This window comes from Balaenoptera acutorostrata, chromosome 5 (genome assembly GCF_949987535.1).
Source record: "Balaenoptera acutorostrata chromosome 5, mBalAcu1.1, whole genome shotgun sequence".
In the NCBI taxonomy this organism is placed as follows: Eukaryota; Metazoa; Chordata; class Mammalia; order Artiodactyla; family Balaenopteridae; genus Balaenoptera; species Balaenoptera acutorostrata.
Window position 1 is genome coordinate 114,122,852 of NC_080068.1, and position 16,180 is coordinate 114,139,031.

General features: G+C 38.1%; 1 protein-coding gene across 3 annotated transcripts in view; it reads right to left on the reverse strand.

Annotated features, from left to right (window-relative positions):
* Nucleotides 1-539: 539 nt before the first annotated feature.
* ELOVL6 (ELOVL fatty acid elongase 6) overlaps nt 540-16,180 on the reverse strand; it is a 135,437-nt gene continuing 119,796 nt past the window's right edge. For all 3 annotated transcript variants that reach the window (XM_007191039.3, XM_007191040.3, XM_007191038.3), the window contains exon 5: nt 540-2,925. In XM_007191039.3, coding sequence (XP_007191101.1) covers nt 2,501-2,925 — 425 coding nt within the window. In that variant the 3' untranslated portion in view covers nt 540-2,500. The remainder of the gene's footprint in view (nt 2,926-16,180) is intronic.

Consider the following 16,180-nt stretch of genomic DNA (forward strand, 5'->3'; position numbering starts at 1 on the left):
TATGAACCTGTATCAAGATGAAAGTGCTTTGGAAGCATCATTTAGGGTCTATTTAAGGTCTATGCTCATTTCCTTATTCTAACCTGCATTAAATGATCACTGATAAATCAATGGATTAAATAATTAAATTAAATCAACCAGAGTTGAGTTTAACTGAAGGGCCAGTTAGAGCTTAAGTCAACTGTTATTTGGCCTTTTCCTCATTTTAATTACTCTGCTTTTTTTCTGTTATAAAAAAAAAAAGCTTATTGCACAGTATCATGTATTTTCAAAGCTCAAAATAACATTATTTGCATCTTAGGTCCTGCTATAACTAATAGATCCTTATCTTTTCAGCTTATGTCAGTTTTTGCCCTAAAAATAATACATTCCTCCATCAATTCATCTATGAACCAACGTCAAGACATCATAGACTGTTCACAATAATTTAACACAGGTGTAACAGCTTCGCTCCCCTGCATACCCCACCCCCGCCTTCCACCCCATCAGTCATGACTTGGTTTGCACGGATTCTTTGTTCATGGTTCAGACCATTCACACAGAATGGAATAAAACTTTATTCTTTTCAATTCCACACATAAACGAGATGCTGAGAAAGCCCTTGTCATCTCTGACAGAGAAGCAGAGCAGCTCTGTTTCATGAATGACAGCACAATTAAAGCTAAAATAATATAAAAATAATTTGAAAAATCCCTTTTCTGTACACTCTCAAATAAAGCAAGAAAGATAAACAACAGCTTTTTTTTCTGCTAGCCAGAAAATGTGTTTCTATTCATTTGGGCTTTGAAGTTCGGTGGACCCCTCATCTGTGTGCCTATACGTGTGGTTATGCATGTCTAATCTATGCAGTGTAGTGGCCCCTAATTTTTTCATCTAGTTTGTCTAATCATTAAGCTACTTAGCCAATGAGAATACTATTATATCACATTGAACAACTTGACATAATTGCTTCTTTGAAATACTAGGAATGTTTACACATTTATTTGGCTTGAAAAGGACTGAAATATTACAGATATTATATTATCAAGCTTTTTTTTTTTTTTAAGAATATGGCTCTTAATAAATTGATTTTCTGAGTTCCAGAGCAAAAGTCCCTTTTAAAAAAATTTCTGAAGCTGACTTGAAGCAGGAAGAATGTCTTCTGATTTGGCCAAAAATATGGTGAGTATTTTATATCATTTAAAATTTGAAGAATAAGTCTATAAGGGGCCCTTTGTTGTCAACTGTTCCAGCCAAACTTGCCATGAAGTGTGTTTGTCAAAGTATCTCCACTCGACCAGCAGAGGGCACTTTAAACACCTCTGCATTGCCTTTGGGAGCAAATGCAGATGATGCAGAAACACAGTGTTTACCCAAGATCAAGAAGAGCCCTGCAGGTTGTTTGAAACTCACAAAAATATAGAAAATATGGACTGTACCACAGGGTTTCATTTGAAAGTTATGAATATGTGTGAAGTCACCGAGGGAGGGGTATACTTATTGTCTATTATATTGATCTTCGGCTCACTCCTTTCCCACTGTCTTTTTCTCTTTCCCAGCTCAAGAACGGTACAGTGCTGCACCTTTTTACAGGTAGTAGAGAGTTGATTTTTCAAATCATTTGATTGAGTTGTATCTTTTTTATTCTGTATTTACTCCTCTGTTTGAAAGCCTGAGGCAACAGAACAAAGGATAATGCTTCCTACCTCATTTAGGGGTAGAAATTAAACTATCAGAAATGCTCTGAGATGGGGCTGCCCTTTTAGGAAGTGGGCTGCATTATTTCCTTCCTCCCAGGAAAAACCCTGGAAAAATATTGTGCCCCATTTGGTTTTGGCAAACTCACTCACTAGACTGAGGCTGTGCGATGAAGGGAAACAAGCCTTTCTCTTAGTTGAAATATAGTTGTTTATATCCATTTTCTCAGGAGGTGATTAAGACATCTTTTCTCATGGGGGCTACAACTGCCAACCTTTCTTAAAAAGGCTTTCATTTTTGCAAAAGCATTATTGTTCTAGATATACACCCTGTGTCTCTCCCATTTTTATCTTTTCTGTTGGCTCCAGTTTACTGTCAAAAAAGATTAGAAAGGATTGTGTGTATGGGTTTGCACAGTTTTTTAAGTAAACTTCTTTGATCCTTAGAGAAATATAACACTTAGTAAATACATTTTTTTTTTCATATACTGTTAATAGCTTTTGTTTGCCTTCTCTTTCTCTCTCTCTCTGCCTCTGGCCCACTTTTGTTCTCATTTGTCCTAGAGTTGACAGATAAAGAGGGAATGGGGTCTTCCAGCAGCAGTCCTTTGAGATGAAGGTGTACTCAGTGAGTCCTCACCCAAAAAGGATCATAAACTTACTGGGTTAACTCAACCTAATTATCCCTAAGCTGCTTTGGGTTGTGTGTTTTCTCATGTCTTGTTTTGTTTTAGCTGCACCATATGTGATTCCTTGTGCCATTTTCTTTTGTCTATTATTTTTCTTGATGACCCTGAGCTATGGCTTCCTCCTCAGTTCCGACACTAGTCAGCCTTCATTGTTTTCCTCATCTTGCCAATGTAGGCCTCAAAGAAGAAGTGGCAGAAGAGCACAAGATAGCTGAGGTACATGAGTGAGGACCAGAAGATGTTCTGAAAGTGAGAGTGACACTGGTCATGCTGCATCCAGTGGAAGACCAGGTAGTTAACGACACAGCCCATCAGCATCTGAGTGATCTGGGACAAGGTGATGAACATGGCAAACTTCCGGGAGACTCGGAAACCCGCTGCTCGCAAGGCATAGTAAGAGTACATCACGGAGTGCACGCCATAGTTCATAGTCATGAACCAACCACCCCCGGCAACCATGTCCTTGTAGGAGTACCAGGAGTACAGGAGCACAGTGATGTGGTGGTACCAGTGCAGGAAGATCAGCTTCTGCTTCCTCAGAATGATGAATATTGTATCTCCTGAAAGACAAAGAAAAAAATGGACATGAGCCCCTTGACCATAACATAATCATAATCTATATCGCTGCAAGAAGGTAGATGTCTTGAACTGGTACTTCAGAATGAGATGGACTGGGTTAGAATCCTGGACTGATATTTACTAGCTCAGTGACCCTGGGCAAGTTATTTATCCTCACTATATTCCCATTTCGTCATCTGTAAAATGGGGATGATAATAGCTTGAAATTATCTGAGGATTAAATAGGATACTCAACATGCCCTCTTGGCACATGGTAAGCACTCAATAAATGTTACTTTCAGAAAGGTGTTTTGCACAAAATCATATTAATTTGGAAGGGACACTAGTAACCGTGTCGTCCATTTCCAACTCAGCTATGCATTTTAGGAAATATCACCTGGAAGAGTCAAGTGATATTTATTAATCAAGAGAAACAAATTAGAATTCAAGTGCCCAGCAAAATGTTCTTAGGCCTCTCTGGAGTAGTAAAGACACTTTTCTTTGGTACATGACAAAGGTACTCTTTAAAAACATATCTTTGTAAGCTCCCAATAAAATGTGAAGCCTTGACATATGGAAGTTAGAAAAGTAAAATTTAAACAAAAGGCTATTCTGGGATGAGAGACAAGATGGCGGAGAGGAAGGACTTGAGCGCACCTCCTCTCACAAAAACACCAAAATCACAACTAACTGCTGAACAACCATCGACGAAAAAGACTTGAACCTACCAAAGAAGATATTCTTCACCCAAAGACAAAGAAGAAGCCACAATGAGACGGTAGGAGGTGCGCTTCTGCAATATAATTTAATCCCACAACCGCTGGGTGGGCGACCCACAGACTGCAAAAGTATATTGCAGAGGTTCTCCCACAGAAGGGAGAGTTCTGAGCCCCACATCAGACTCCCCAGCCTGGGGGTCTGGCATCAGGAGAATGAGCCACCAGAGCATTTGGCTTTGAAGGCCAGCAGGGCTTGAGTGCAGGAGCTCCACAGGACTGGGGGAAACAGAGACTCCATTCTTGGAGGGTGCACACAAGATTTCACCTGCACTGGGACCCAAGGCAATGCACTGATTTCATATGACCCTGAGACAAACCTACCTGCTGGTCTTGGAGAGTCTCCTGCGGGGGCAAGGCTGTGGTCACTATGGGGGCAAGGACACTGATGGCAGACACCCCAGAGAACACTCATTGGCATGAGCTTTCCCAGAGGTCGCCATTTTGGCACCAAGACCTGGCCCCACCCATCAGCAGACAGGGTGCCTAAAGTTGTACTGAGCTCACAGCCACCTCTAAACACACACCTTGACATGGCCCTGTCCACAACAGGGACAAGACCCAGCTCTACCCACCAGTGGGCATGCACCAGTCCCTCCCACCAGGAAGCCTACACAAGTCCCTGGACCAACCTCACCCACCAGGGAGCAGACACCAGAACCAAGAATTACAGTCTTGTAGCCTGAGGAATGGACCACAAACACAAAATGTTAGGCAAAATGAGATGGCAGCGAAATATGTTCCAGATGAAGGAACAAGGTAAAACACAGAAGAACTAAGTGAAATGGAGATAGACAATCTACCCAAAAAAGAATTCAGAGTAATGATAGTAAAGATGATCCAAGATCTTGGAAAAACAATGGAGGCATAGACTGAGAGGATACAAAAAATGTTTAATAAAGAGCTGGAAGCTTTAAAGAACAAACAAACAGAGATGAACAATATAATAACTGAAAGGAAAAATACACTAGAAGGAATCACTAGCAGAATAAATGAGGCAGAAGAATAAGTGAGGTGCAACACAGATTGGTGGAAATCGCTGCTGTGGAACAGAATAAAGAAAGAAGAATGAAAAGAAATGAGGACAGTCTAGGAGACCTCTGGGACAACATTAAATGCACCAACATTCGCATTATAGGGGTCCCAGAAGGAGAAGAGAGGGAGAAGGGGCCTGAGAAATTATTTGAAGAGATTATAGCCTAAAACTTCCCTAATGTAGGAAAGGAAACACTCAAGTCCAGGAACTGCAGAGAGTCCCATACAAGATAATCCCAAGGAGGAACACGCTGAGACACATACTAATCAAACTGACAAAAATTAATGACAAAGAAAAAATATTAAAAGCAACAAAGGAAAAGCAACAAATAACATACAAGGGAATCCCCACAAGGTTATCAGCTGATCTTTCAACAGAAACTCTGCAGGCCAGAAGGGAGTGGCATGATATATTTAGTGATGAAAGGGAAAAAAACTACAACCAAGAATACTCTACCCAGCAAGGCTCTCATTCACATTTGACGGAAAAATCAAAAGCTTTACAGACAAGCAAAAGCTAAGAGAATTCCACACCACCAAACCAGCTTTACAACAAATGCTAAAGGAAATTCTCTAGGCAGAAAAGAAAAGGCAACAACTAGAAACAGGAAAATTATAAATGGGAAAGCTTGCTGGTAAAGGCAAACACACAGTAAAGTAGGAAATCATCCACACACAAATAAGATGTCAAAATGAGTAATCATGAGAAGAGGAGAGGAGAGTACAAATACAGGATATTGGAAATACATTTGTTTTAAGTTGCTGGTCTCTTAATTTCAATCTTGTCTATATATAGACAGCTATATCAAAACCTCATAGTAACTGCAAACCAAAAATCAGCAATAGATAAACACACACAAAAGAAAAAGCAATCCAAATACAACTCTAAAGATAGTCATCAAATCACAAGAAGGGAACAAAAAAATGAAGGGAAGAATAAAGACCTACAAAAACAAATCCAAAACAATTGACAAGATGGCAATAAGAACATAATATTGATAACTACCTTAAAATGTAAATGGATTAAATGCTCCAACCAAAAGACATAGACTGGCTGAATGGATACAAAAATAAGACCCGTATATATGCTGTCTATAAGAGACCCACTTCAGATTTAGGGACACATACAGACTGAAAGTTAGAGGATGGAAAAAGGTTTTTCCATGCAAATGGAAATCAAAAGAAAGTTGGAGTAGCAATACTCATATCAGACAAAATAGACTTTAAAATAAAGACCGTTAAAAGAGGCAAAGAAGGACACTACATAATGATCAAGGGATCAATCCAAGAAGAAGATATAACAATTGTAAATATATATGCACCCACCATAGGAGCACCTCAATATATAAGGCAAATGCTAACAGCCATAAAAGGAGAAATTGACAATAACACAATAATAGTGGGGGACTTTAACACCCCACTTACATCAATGGACAGATCATCCAGAGAAAAATCAATAAGGAAACACAGGCCTTAAATAACACATTAGACCAGATGGACTTAATTGATATTTATAGAGCATTCCATCTAAAAGCAGCAGACTACACATTCTTCTCAAGTGCACATGGAACATTCTTCAGGGCATATACATGCTGGGCCACAAAGCAAGCCTCAGTAAATTTAAGAAAACTGAAATCATATCAAGCATCTTTTCTGACCACAATGCTATGAGATTAGAAATCAATTACAAGAGAAAAAAACTGTAAGAAACACAAAAATGTGGAGGTTAAACAATGTTACTAAACAACCAAGGGATTGCTGAAGAAATCAAAGAGGAAATAAAAAAATTCCTAGAGACAACTGAAAGCAAAAACTCGATGATCCAAAACCTATGGGATGCAGCAAAAGCAGTACTAAGAGGGAAGTTTATAGCGATACAAGCTTACCTGAGGAAACAAGAAAAAATCTCAAATAAACAACCTAACCTTACACCTATAGCAATTAGAGAAGGAAGAACAAACAAAACCCAAAGTTAATAGAAGGAAATAAATAATAAAGATCAGAGCAGAAATAAATGAAATAGAGATGCAGAAAACAATAGAAAAGATCGATGAAACTAGAAGCTGACTCTTTGAAAAGATAAACAAAATTGATAAACCTTTTGCCAAACTCATCAAGGAAAAAAAGGGAGAGGGCTCAAATCAATAAAATTAGAAATAAAAAAGAAGTTACAATTCACAACACAGAAATACATAGGATCATAAGAGGCTATTACGAGCAACGATATGCCAATAAAATGGATAACCTAGAAGAAATGGACAAATTCTTAGAAAGGTACAAACTTCCAAGACTGAACCAGGAAGAAATAGAAAATATGAACAGACCAATCACAAGTAATGAAATTGAAACTGTGATTAAAATCTTCCAGCAAACAAAAGTTCAGGCCCAGATGGCTTTACAGGTGACTTCTATCAAACATTTAAAGAAGAGTTAACACCTATTCTTCTGAAACTATTCCAAAAAAATTGCAGAGAAAGGAACACTCCCAAACTCATTCTATGAGGCCACCATCACCCTGATACCAAAAACCAGACAAAGATAGCACACACACACACACACACAAATTACAGGTCAATATCAATGATGAACATAGACAGAAAAATCCTCAACAAAATACTAGCAAACCAAATCCAATGATACATTAAAAGGATGATACACACCATGATCAAGTGGGATTTATCCCAAGGATGCAAGGATTTTTCAATATTTGCAAATCTATCATTGTGATACACCACATTAATAAATTGAAGAATAAAAACCAGATGATCATCTCAATAGAAAAAGCTTTTGACAAAGTTCAACACCCATTTATGATAAACTCTCCAGAATGTGGGCATAGAGGGAATACACCTCAACATAATAAAAGTCATATATGACAAACGCACAGCTAATATCATACTCAATGGTGAAAAGCTGAAATCATTTCCTCTAAGGGCAGGAACAGGACAAGAATGTTCATTCTCACCACTTTTATTCAACATAGTTTTGGGAATCCTAGCCACGGCAACCAGAGGGAAAAAAATAAAAGGAATACAAATTGGAAAAGGAGAAGTAAAACTGTCACTGTTCGCAGATGACATGATACTATACATAGAAAATCCTAAAGATGCTACCAGAAAACTACTAGAGCTAATCAGTGAATTTGGTAAAGTTGCAGGTTACAAAATTAATACACAGAAATTTGTTGCATTTGTATACACTAACAACAAAAGATCAGAAAGAGTAATACAGGAAACAATCCCATTTACCATCGCATCAAAGAGAATAAAATACCTAGGAATAAACTTACCTAAGGAGGCAAAAGACCTGTACTACAAAAACTATAAGATGCTGATGAAAGAAATTGAAGATGACACAAACAGATGGAAAGATATACCATGTTCTTGGATTGGAAGAATGAATATTGTCAAAATGACTATACTATTGAATGCAATCTACAGATTCAATGCAATTCCTATTAAATTACCAATGGCATTTTTCATAGACCTAGAACAAAAAATCTTAAAATTTATATGGAGACACAAAAGACCCCAAATAGCCAAAGCAATCCTGAGAAAGAAAAACGAAGCTGGAGGAATCAGGCTCCCTGACTTCAGACTATACTACAAGGCTACAGTCATCAAAACAGTATGGTACTGGCACAAAAAATCAATGGAACAGGATAGAAAGCCCAGAAATAAACCCACGCACCTATGGTAAATTAATCTATGACAAACAATGCAAGAATATACAATGGGGAAGAGACAGTCTCTTCAGTAAGTGGTGCTGGGAAAACTGGACAGCTACATGTAAAAGAATGACACTAGAACATTCTTTAACACCATACACAAAAATAAACTCAAAATGGATTAAAGACCTAAATATAAGACTGGATACTATAAAACTCTTAGAGGAAAACATAGGCAGAACACTCTTTGACATAAATCACAGCAAGATCTTTTCTGATCCACCTCCTAGAGTAATGGAAATAAAAACAAAAATAAACAAATAGGACCTAATTAAACTTAAAAGCTTTTGCAAAGCAAAGGGAACCACAAACAAAATGAAAAGACAACCCACAGAATGGGAGGAAATATTTGCAAATGAAGTGATCGACAGGGATTAATCTCCAAAATATACAAACAGCTCATGCAGCTCAATATCGAAATAACAACCCAATCAAAAAATGGGCAGTAGGTGTAAATAGACATTTCTCCAAAGAAGACATACAGATGGCCAAAAAGCACATGAAAAAATGCTCAACATCACTATAAGTATTAGAGAAATGCAAGTCAAAACTACAATGAGGTATGATCTCACACTGATCAGAATGGCCATCATCAAAAAGTCTACAAACAATACCTTTTTTTTTAAGATTCTACATGTAAGGAATATCATATGATATTTGTCTTTCTGTGTCTGACTTACTTCACTCAGTATGACAATCTCTAGGTCCATCCATGTTGCTGCAAGTGGCATTATGTTGTACTTTTTTATGGCTGAGTAATCTTCCATTGTATATATGGAACTTATTTACAAAACAGAAGTACATTCACGGATGTAGAAAACAAACTTATGGTTACCAGGGGATAAGAGGGTGGAGAGATAAATTGAGATTGGGATTGACATATACATACTACTATATATAAAATAAATAACTAATAAGGACCTGCTGTATAGCACAGGGAGCTCTACACAATACTCTGTAATGGGCTATATGGGAAAAGAATCTAAAAAAAAAAAAAAAGAGTGGAATATGTATATGTATAACTGATTCACTTTGCTGTACACCTGAAACTAATACTACATTGTAAATCAACTATACTCCAATACAATTTTTTAAAAAGTCTACAAACAATAAATGCTGGAGGGGGTATGGAGAAAAGGGAACCCTCCTACACTGTTGGTGGGAATGTAAATTGGTAGAGCCACCATGGAGAACAGTACGGAGGTTCCTTAAAAAATGAAAAATAGAACTACCATATGATCCAGCAATCCCACTCCTGGGCATATATCCAGAAAAAAACGTAATTTGAAAAGATACATGCACCCCAATGTTTATTGCAGCACTATTACTATCTACTATAGCCAAGACATGGAAGCAACGTAAATGTCCATCGACAGAGGAATGGATAAAGAAGATGTGGTACATATATACAATGTATATATACAATGGAATATTATTCAGTCATAAAAAAGAATGAAATAATGCCATTTGCAGCAACATGGATGGACCTAGAGATTATCATATTAAGTGAAGTAAGTCAGACAGAGAAAGACAAATATCACATGGTATCACTTATATGTGGAATCTTAAAATGATACAAATGAACTTATTTACAAAACAGAAACAGACTTCGAAAACAAACTTATGGTTACCAAAGGGAAAAGGCAGGGGGAGGGATAAATTAGGAGTTTAAGATTAACAGATACACACTACTATATATAAAATAAATAATCAACAAGAACCTACTGTATAGCACAGGGAACTCTACTTAATACTCTGTAATAACTTATTTGGGAAAAGAACTTGAAAAAGAATGGTTATATGTATATTTATAAGTGAATCACTTTGCTGTACACTTGAAAATAACCCAACATTGTAAATCAACTATACACTAATATAAAATAAAAATTAAATTAAAAAAAATTAAATAAACAAAAGGCAAAAATAGGAAAGGAGAAAAAAATTTATCTTCTACTGTATTTACTGAAGAGGATAATAGGAATATTTTGGTACCAATGAATCAGGTGATAAAAAACTGAGAATGACACACATTTTTATGGAATTAACTTTGAAAAAGCTTTCCAGGATCTATCCAAAATTTTACTAACATTATCCCCCTTGAAGAAAAAGGCCACTGTTTTTTCAGTCTAATGCTCTCCCATCTGAGCTATTTTGACTATCCAAAAGATCACTGTTTCTAAGGTAGAGAATTCATATTATAGAAGCAAGAATGGTGCTCAGGCAGGTAGATGCTATTAATCTGCAGTGATTCTCTTAAAAGTCTAGGTGTTCTGAAAAATATACTTTAGAACACTTACGTAAAAATGGATGAAGAGCAAGCACAGTAACAAATACACCTGATTCCATTAACGAGTCCAAAAAAGAAAAAACATCTGCCTGCATAAATCCTGTTTCTGTCCCATATGAGACAGAAACAGGATTTATGCAGGCAGATGCTTCATTCTCTTTCCTATCTCTGTGGTTTTCAGATATGGGAAAAACCAATATCCTTCATGACCTTTGGTGAACTCGAACTTGACTTCTTTTTGTATAACAAGGAGATCTAGGTGGTCCCTCTTCTTATTCTGAAATTTAATTAAGCACAAGGGAACTTAGTACTTACCCTTGTCTTATCCCTCATACTTCAAGGATGCCCTAAAACATCTCATACAAAGGAAGGTCAGATAATTCTGGATCTTGGAAAGACTTTTAAGGTTCTGATGGCTGTGGTTGGAATAATACAGGTGGTGCCCTATTCCATTCAGCAGGAGCTATTAGTTTATTTCCCTAGTGAACTGTTAAACATTATTACTTCTTATAGTGCAAAACAAAACTACAATGAGGTATCACTTCACACCAATCAGAATGACTATCATCAGGGAACCCTCCTACACTGTTGGTGCGAATGTAAATGGGTATAGCCATTATGGAGAACAATATGGAGGTTCCTCAAAAAAGTAAAAATAGAGACTTCCCTGGTGGCGCAGTGGATAAGACCCCACGCTCCCAGTGCAGGGGGCCCGGGTTTGATCCCTGGTCAGGGAACTAGATCACACATGCATGCCACAACTAAGAGTTTGCATGCCACAACTAAGGAGCCTGCCTGCCATAACTAAGACCCGGCGCAACCGAATAAATAAATAAATAAATATTTTAAAAAGAAAAAGTAAAAATAGAGCTACCATACGACCCAGGAATTTCACTCCTGGGCATACATCCTGAAAAGACAAAATCTCTAATTCAAAAAGATACAGGCATCCCGGTGTCCACAGCTGCACTATAAGCAACCCAAGTGTCCATCAACAGATGAAATGGATAAAGAAGATGTGGTGTATATATGCAATGGAATATTACTCAGCCATAAAAAAGAATGAAATATTGCCATTTGCAACAACATGGATGGACCTAAAGAATACCACACTAAGTGAAGTCAGACAAAGACGAATATTATATGCTGTCACATGTGGAATCTAAAATATATACAAATGAGTTCATTTACAAAACAAAAACAGACTCACAGACATATAAAACAAACTTATGGTTACCAAAGGGGAAAGTGGGGGCAGGGCGAGGGATAAGTTAGGTAAACAATAAAGATTTACTGTATAGCACAGGGAACTATATTCAATATCTTGTAATAACCTATAATGGAAAAAAATCTGAAAAAAAAAATAACTGAATCGCTTTGCTGTATACCTGAAACTAACATAAGATTGTAAATCAGCTCTTCTTCAATAAAAAATAAAGTCAGCTGCTACCTAGGGAATATGAAAAAGAAAAACAACAACAAAAAACAAACAAAATACCCCAACATTATTATTTCTTATTTGTTTAGAACAGAAAAGGAAAATTTCCAGCTGCTGCATTTCTGAACCTCTTATAAAATTTTCTTTGAAGTCCTCTTCTCTATTATGAGATGCCTAACATATTAAGCCTGTAAATGTCAGACCGACTAATAACGATCGATGGTGATGGTAACTCTCACTTGTATGCTTAAGGGACACAACTAGTGTTAGGAGACCTGGGGTCTACTTACTTATGTTACACTGTGCTATCTTTGTGTGCTTGTCAAAGATCCACTATTTCTGTGTAATTACTACTCTGCGCCTCCCTTCCTTCTATGGACTATAATGTAGACACAGTAATTCCAGCCTACCTTTGTTCCCAGTGGAAAGAAGGTAGAAGTCCAAGGAATTGTACGTTAAAAACAAATTTATTCATTCGTAATTGAGATTTTTTTTAATGAGTCTTTAAGTATTAACTACAATAAATATAAATCCTGTACAATATTCAAACATATTATAATAAAAGTTATTTGCCTTAAAGTAATGAGCATTTTAAATTTTAAATTCTTTAGATTTAATTTTAACTCTATCACCACTTTTATGTTAAAACTTTATTGTCTAAAGAACGATTTCAGTGTGGGAAGAGTGGTAGGGGACGAAACACAGACCAGATTAGAATGGGCTAACACAGAAGCTACAAATCTGGAATTGAACATAGCTTTGTGTTTTTCCTGTCTGAGTCGGGGTGGTGGTCTCAGGCTTGATCTGAGACACACTAGGTGTTTCCATTTAATACGGGGAGGTGGGGGCAAAGGACATGTCATGAGATCTTCAAAATGAAATTAATTTAGATACACATAAGAATTTTTCTCAGAACAGATATGCAGGATGATAGATGGAGTGACAAAGATGAGGATCTTCCAGTAATGGCCCTGAGCCTCTCAGAAGTAGCATTCCAATGCCATATCAAGGTTACCGTCCCCAAGCAGGCCACCAACCCAGAGAAGGGTAGTTTTCCTTGGGTGAGAGGGAGCTGGTGGGGTAAGAGCTCCCCAAGATCTCTCATGGTTCTTTTGCTGTCGCAGCTGAGATGCAACAGTCATGCAACTCTGGCAGTTATGAATTATTTTTCCTCTGGGGAAAACCACTTAATAACTCATTTAATTTGTCATGAGCCAGTTATACCAAGACGATGGCACTTCCAGGCCTGTCAAAAGCTACAGAGTGGGGACTTCCCTGGTGGTGCAGTGGTTAAGAATCCACCTGCCAATGCAGGGTACACGGGTTCGAGCCCTGGTCCGGGAAGATTCCCACATGCCACGGAGCAACTAAGCCCGTGCGCCACAACTACTGAGCCTGCGTGCCACAACTACTGAAGCCCATGTGCCTAGAGCCCATGCTCCACAACAAAGAGTAGTCCCTGCTCACCACAACTGGAGATAGCCCACATGCAGCAACGAAGACCCAATGCAGCCAAAAAAAAAAAAGAAAAAAGAAAAAAAAAAAAAAAAGCTACAGAGTGACCTAGAAATACAAACAAAAGATAGGGACTGTGGATGCAATGTTGGCCAACCAATCTTTCTTGGCCAAAGGTCCTGTTAGCATTATGGAAAGAATTTTGGCCAAGTGTAAGCAGTGGGACTTCTGACTCATGAACGTTTCGGCCGTGTCACATATCTTAGTTTCCTCTGGCTCATGTTCTTTACCAGTCTCTCTAACCTTTGGTTCAGCTATTTTCCGTCAAGAGCCAGCCTGCAGGCAGGACCTGGTGATCCCATACCTAAGTATTCCTCCTGAACTATGCCTTCTGCCCACGTGCTATTAAGTGCAGCCCTGTGTGCAGCTCTGGAGAAGTTCATGAGCATTTAGCAGCCCCAGGGCATGCATGGCCACCAAGAGATGGAGAGCCCACTGTGTGTGTGGTTTGTTACAGACGGCTGTGCTCCTCTCTTCTGAGAGTTAGCTGGAGCTCTGCTGAGTCAGAGTTTCAAAAACAATGACAAGCTCAACTGAGCAAGGACCTAGACTCAGAGCAGATGTTTCCAAGTTTTAACAAAACAAAATCTCAGCAGGTTTTAATATAATTCAAACAGTAGTCACTCAAAGATTTTGGCACACAAAGCAGGTCGGTGGCTCTCTTCCCCTTACTTATTCTAGTAGATTGTAGCCCTGGAATTCACTGAAATGAGCTCATTGTTCTCTGCTGAAACAGAAAGCCCTTCTCGCTATTAAGAGGCTAGTGAAGGGGGAATGTTAGTGTTTAACAGGCACAGAGTTTTCCGTTGGGGAAGATAAAAGTGCTGGACATGGATGGTGGTGATGGTTGCACAACGATGCAAATGTCCTTAATGCTGCAGCCTTGTACACTTAGAAATGGCAAAGTTTATGTATGTTTTGCCACAATAAAAAACTACTTCAGTGAAAACTGCAGGCATGCAGGTTTTGGGGGGGAAATAGAGTTTCAGTATTGAACATTGAAGAACTGTTCTTTTTTCTCATAAGACTTTTTCTTTCTGGTATACATAGGGAGTCCAGAATCTTAGAGAATTGAAAAGAAGAATTGAAAAGAAGAATAAGAAAAATTCTAAGTAATCCAAATGCATAAAGCTTTCTTGATTAAATAGTAGTGACAAAGTTTTCTAAGGGTGAAAAACAGGGAAGGAATTTAACTTCTCAAACGAACAAAAAACCATCCAAGCACACATGTTCACTAAATTAGGTGAACTGATTTTTGGATCTGTTTTGATTCAGCAGTTTACTTTGGGAAGACTGCTATCAAGTGAGCTCCAGGATATTTGAAAGAGAACAAGTCATATTTTAGAAATGAAAAAGGGTACTCAGACCATGAAAATGTCGGATCTGAAATTACATGAAGAATTGGTGTCACACACTAGCCTCATTATTTTTGAGCTGTGTCAAGTTTGGGATTTAATTTTTTTTTCCAGCTCTTCAGCCCATTGTCAACACTTCAATCCGACGTTTGAAGTGTGAAGGAATGGATTGTTTGATAACCAACCTGTAAACTATTGTGGTGAATGAGGCTTCTCCAGGGAAAGCAATGATCAAGCCAGTGGCCCAGGGGACTAGAGTACAGCTCCTTTGGGCTCAAGAGGGAACAGAATTGTGTCCAATTACAAGGTCTACATGGGGGCAGGAGGTAGTGGCATGTTCGGGCCTAGATTAGTTAAGACAGGTGATTCACTAACATCCTCAGGACCAACAACACTCCAACAAGACAGAGGATTATAGCACAAGTACCTCTGAGTGATGCACTAACAGTTCTCATCCACGAATGCTAACTTGTCCACCACCTTAAGACGTTGGTGTCCATCTGGAGTGGAAGCTGGGAGGACAGACAGCACAGGGCTACTTACGTCGTTGAAGGAAAATGACCACTATGAATGGGTTGGGGTGGCTCTTCAATATATTATTCCTTCAAAAGGTAGAAGGGACTATTTTATTCTCAAGTCCCTCAAACACAACTGGGTAAAACTCAGAACACAGACAAGCAGTCCTGGCAGGGAAAGGCACTTCTAGAAGCAAAGACTGAAGTAGCTCCTTTGCAATTTGAGGCTTAAAGGCCAGAAGCATAGAGGCACCTTTTCTGATTTAAAAAAAAAAAGTACTTGTTGAGGGTAGGGAGGTGGAAATTGTAAAGGTGTTCAGGGGTGGTATGTAAGGGGAGTGAAGTTTCATGCATTTACTGTATTCATGTATCTGTAGTCAATTCTTCATCAAAAACACAGGGGGGATTCATAAGGATACTTATTATACAGAATAAAGTATAGGGGTCAAGGGGATATGATATCTCTCAGTTTGAATAATTCTCTAACTTTAATAATGTATGAATTTATTTTAAAGGAAACGTCACAAAAACCCAAGAGAAAAAATACATGCTCACATTCTCAGACCAACACCAGTTTCAGAAAAAGTGATCTGACTCAAGAGACTCTAT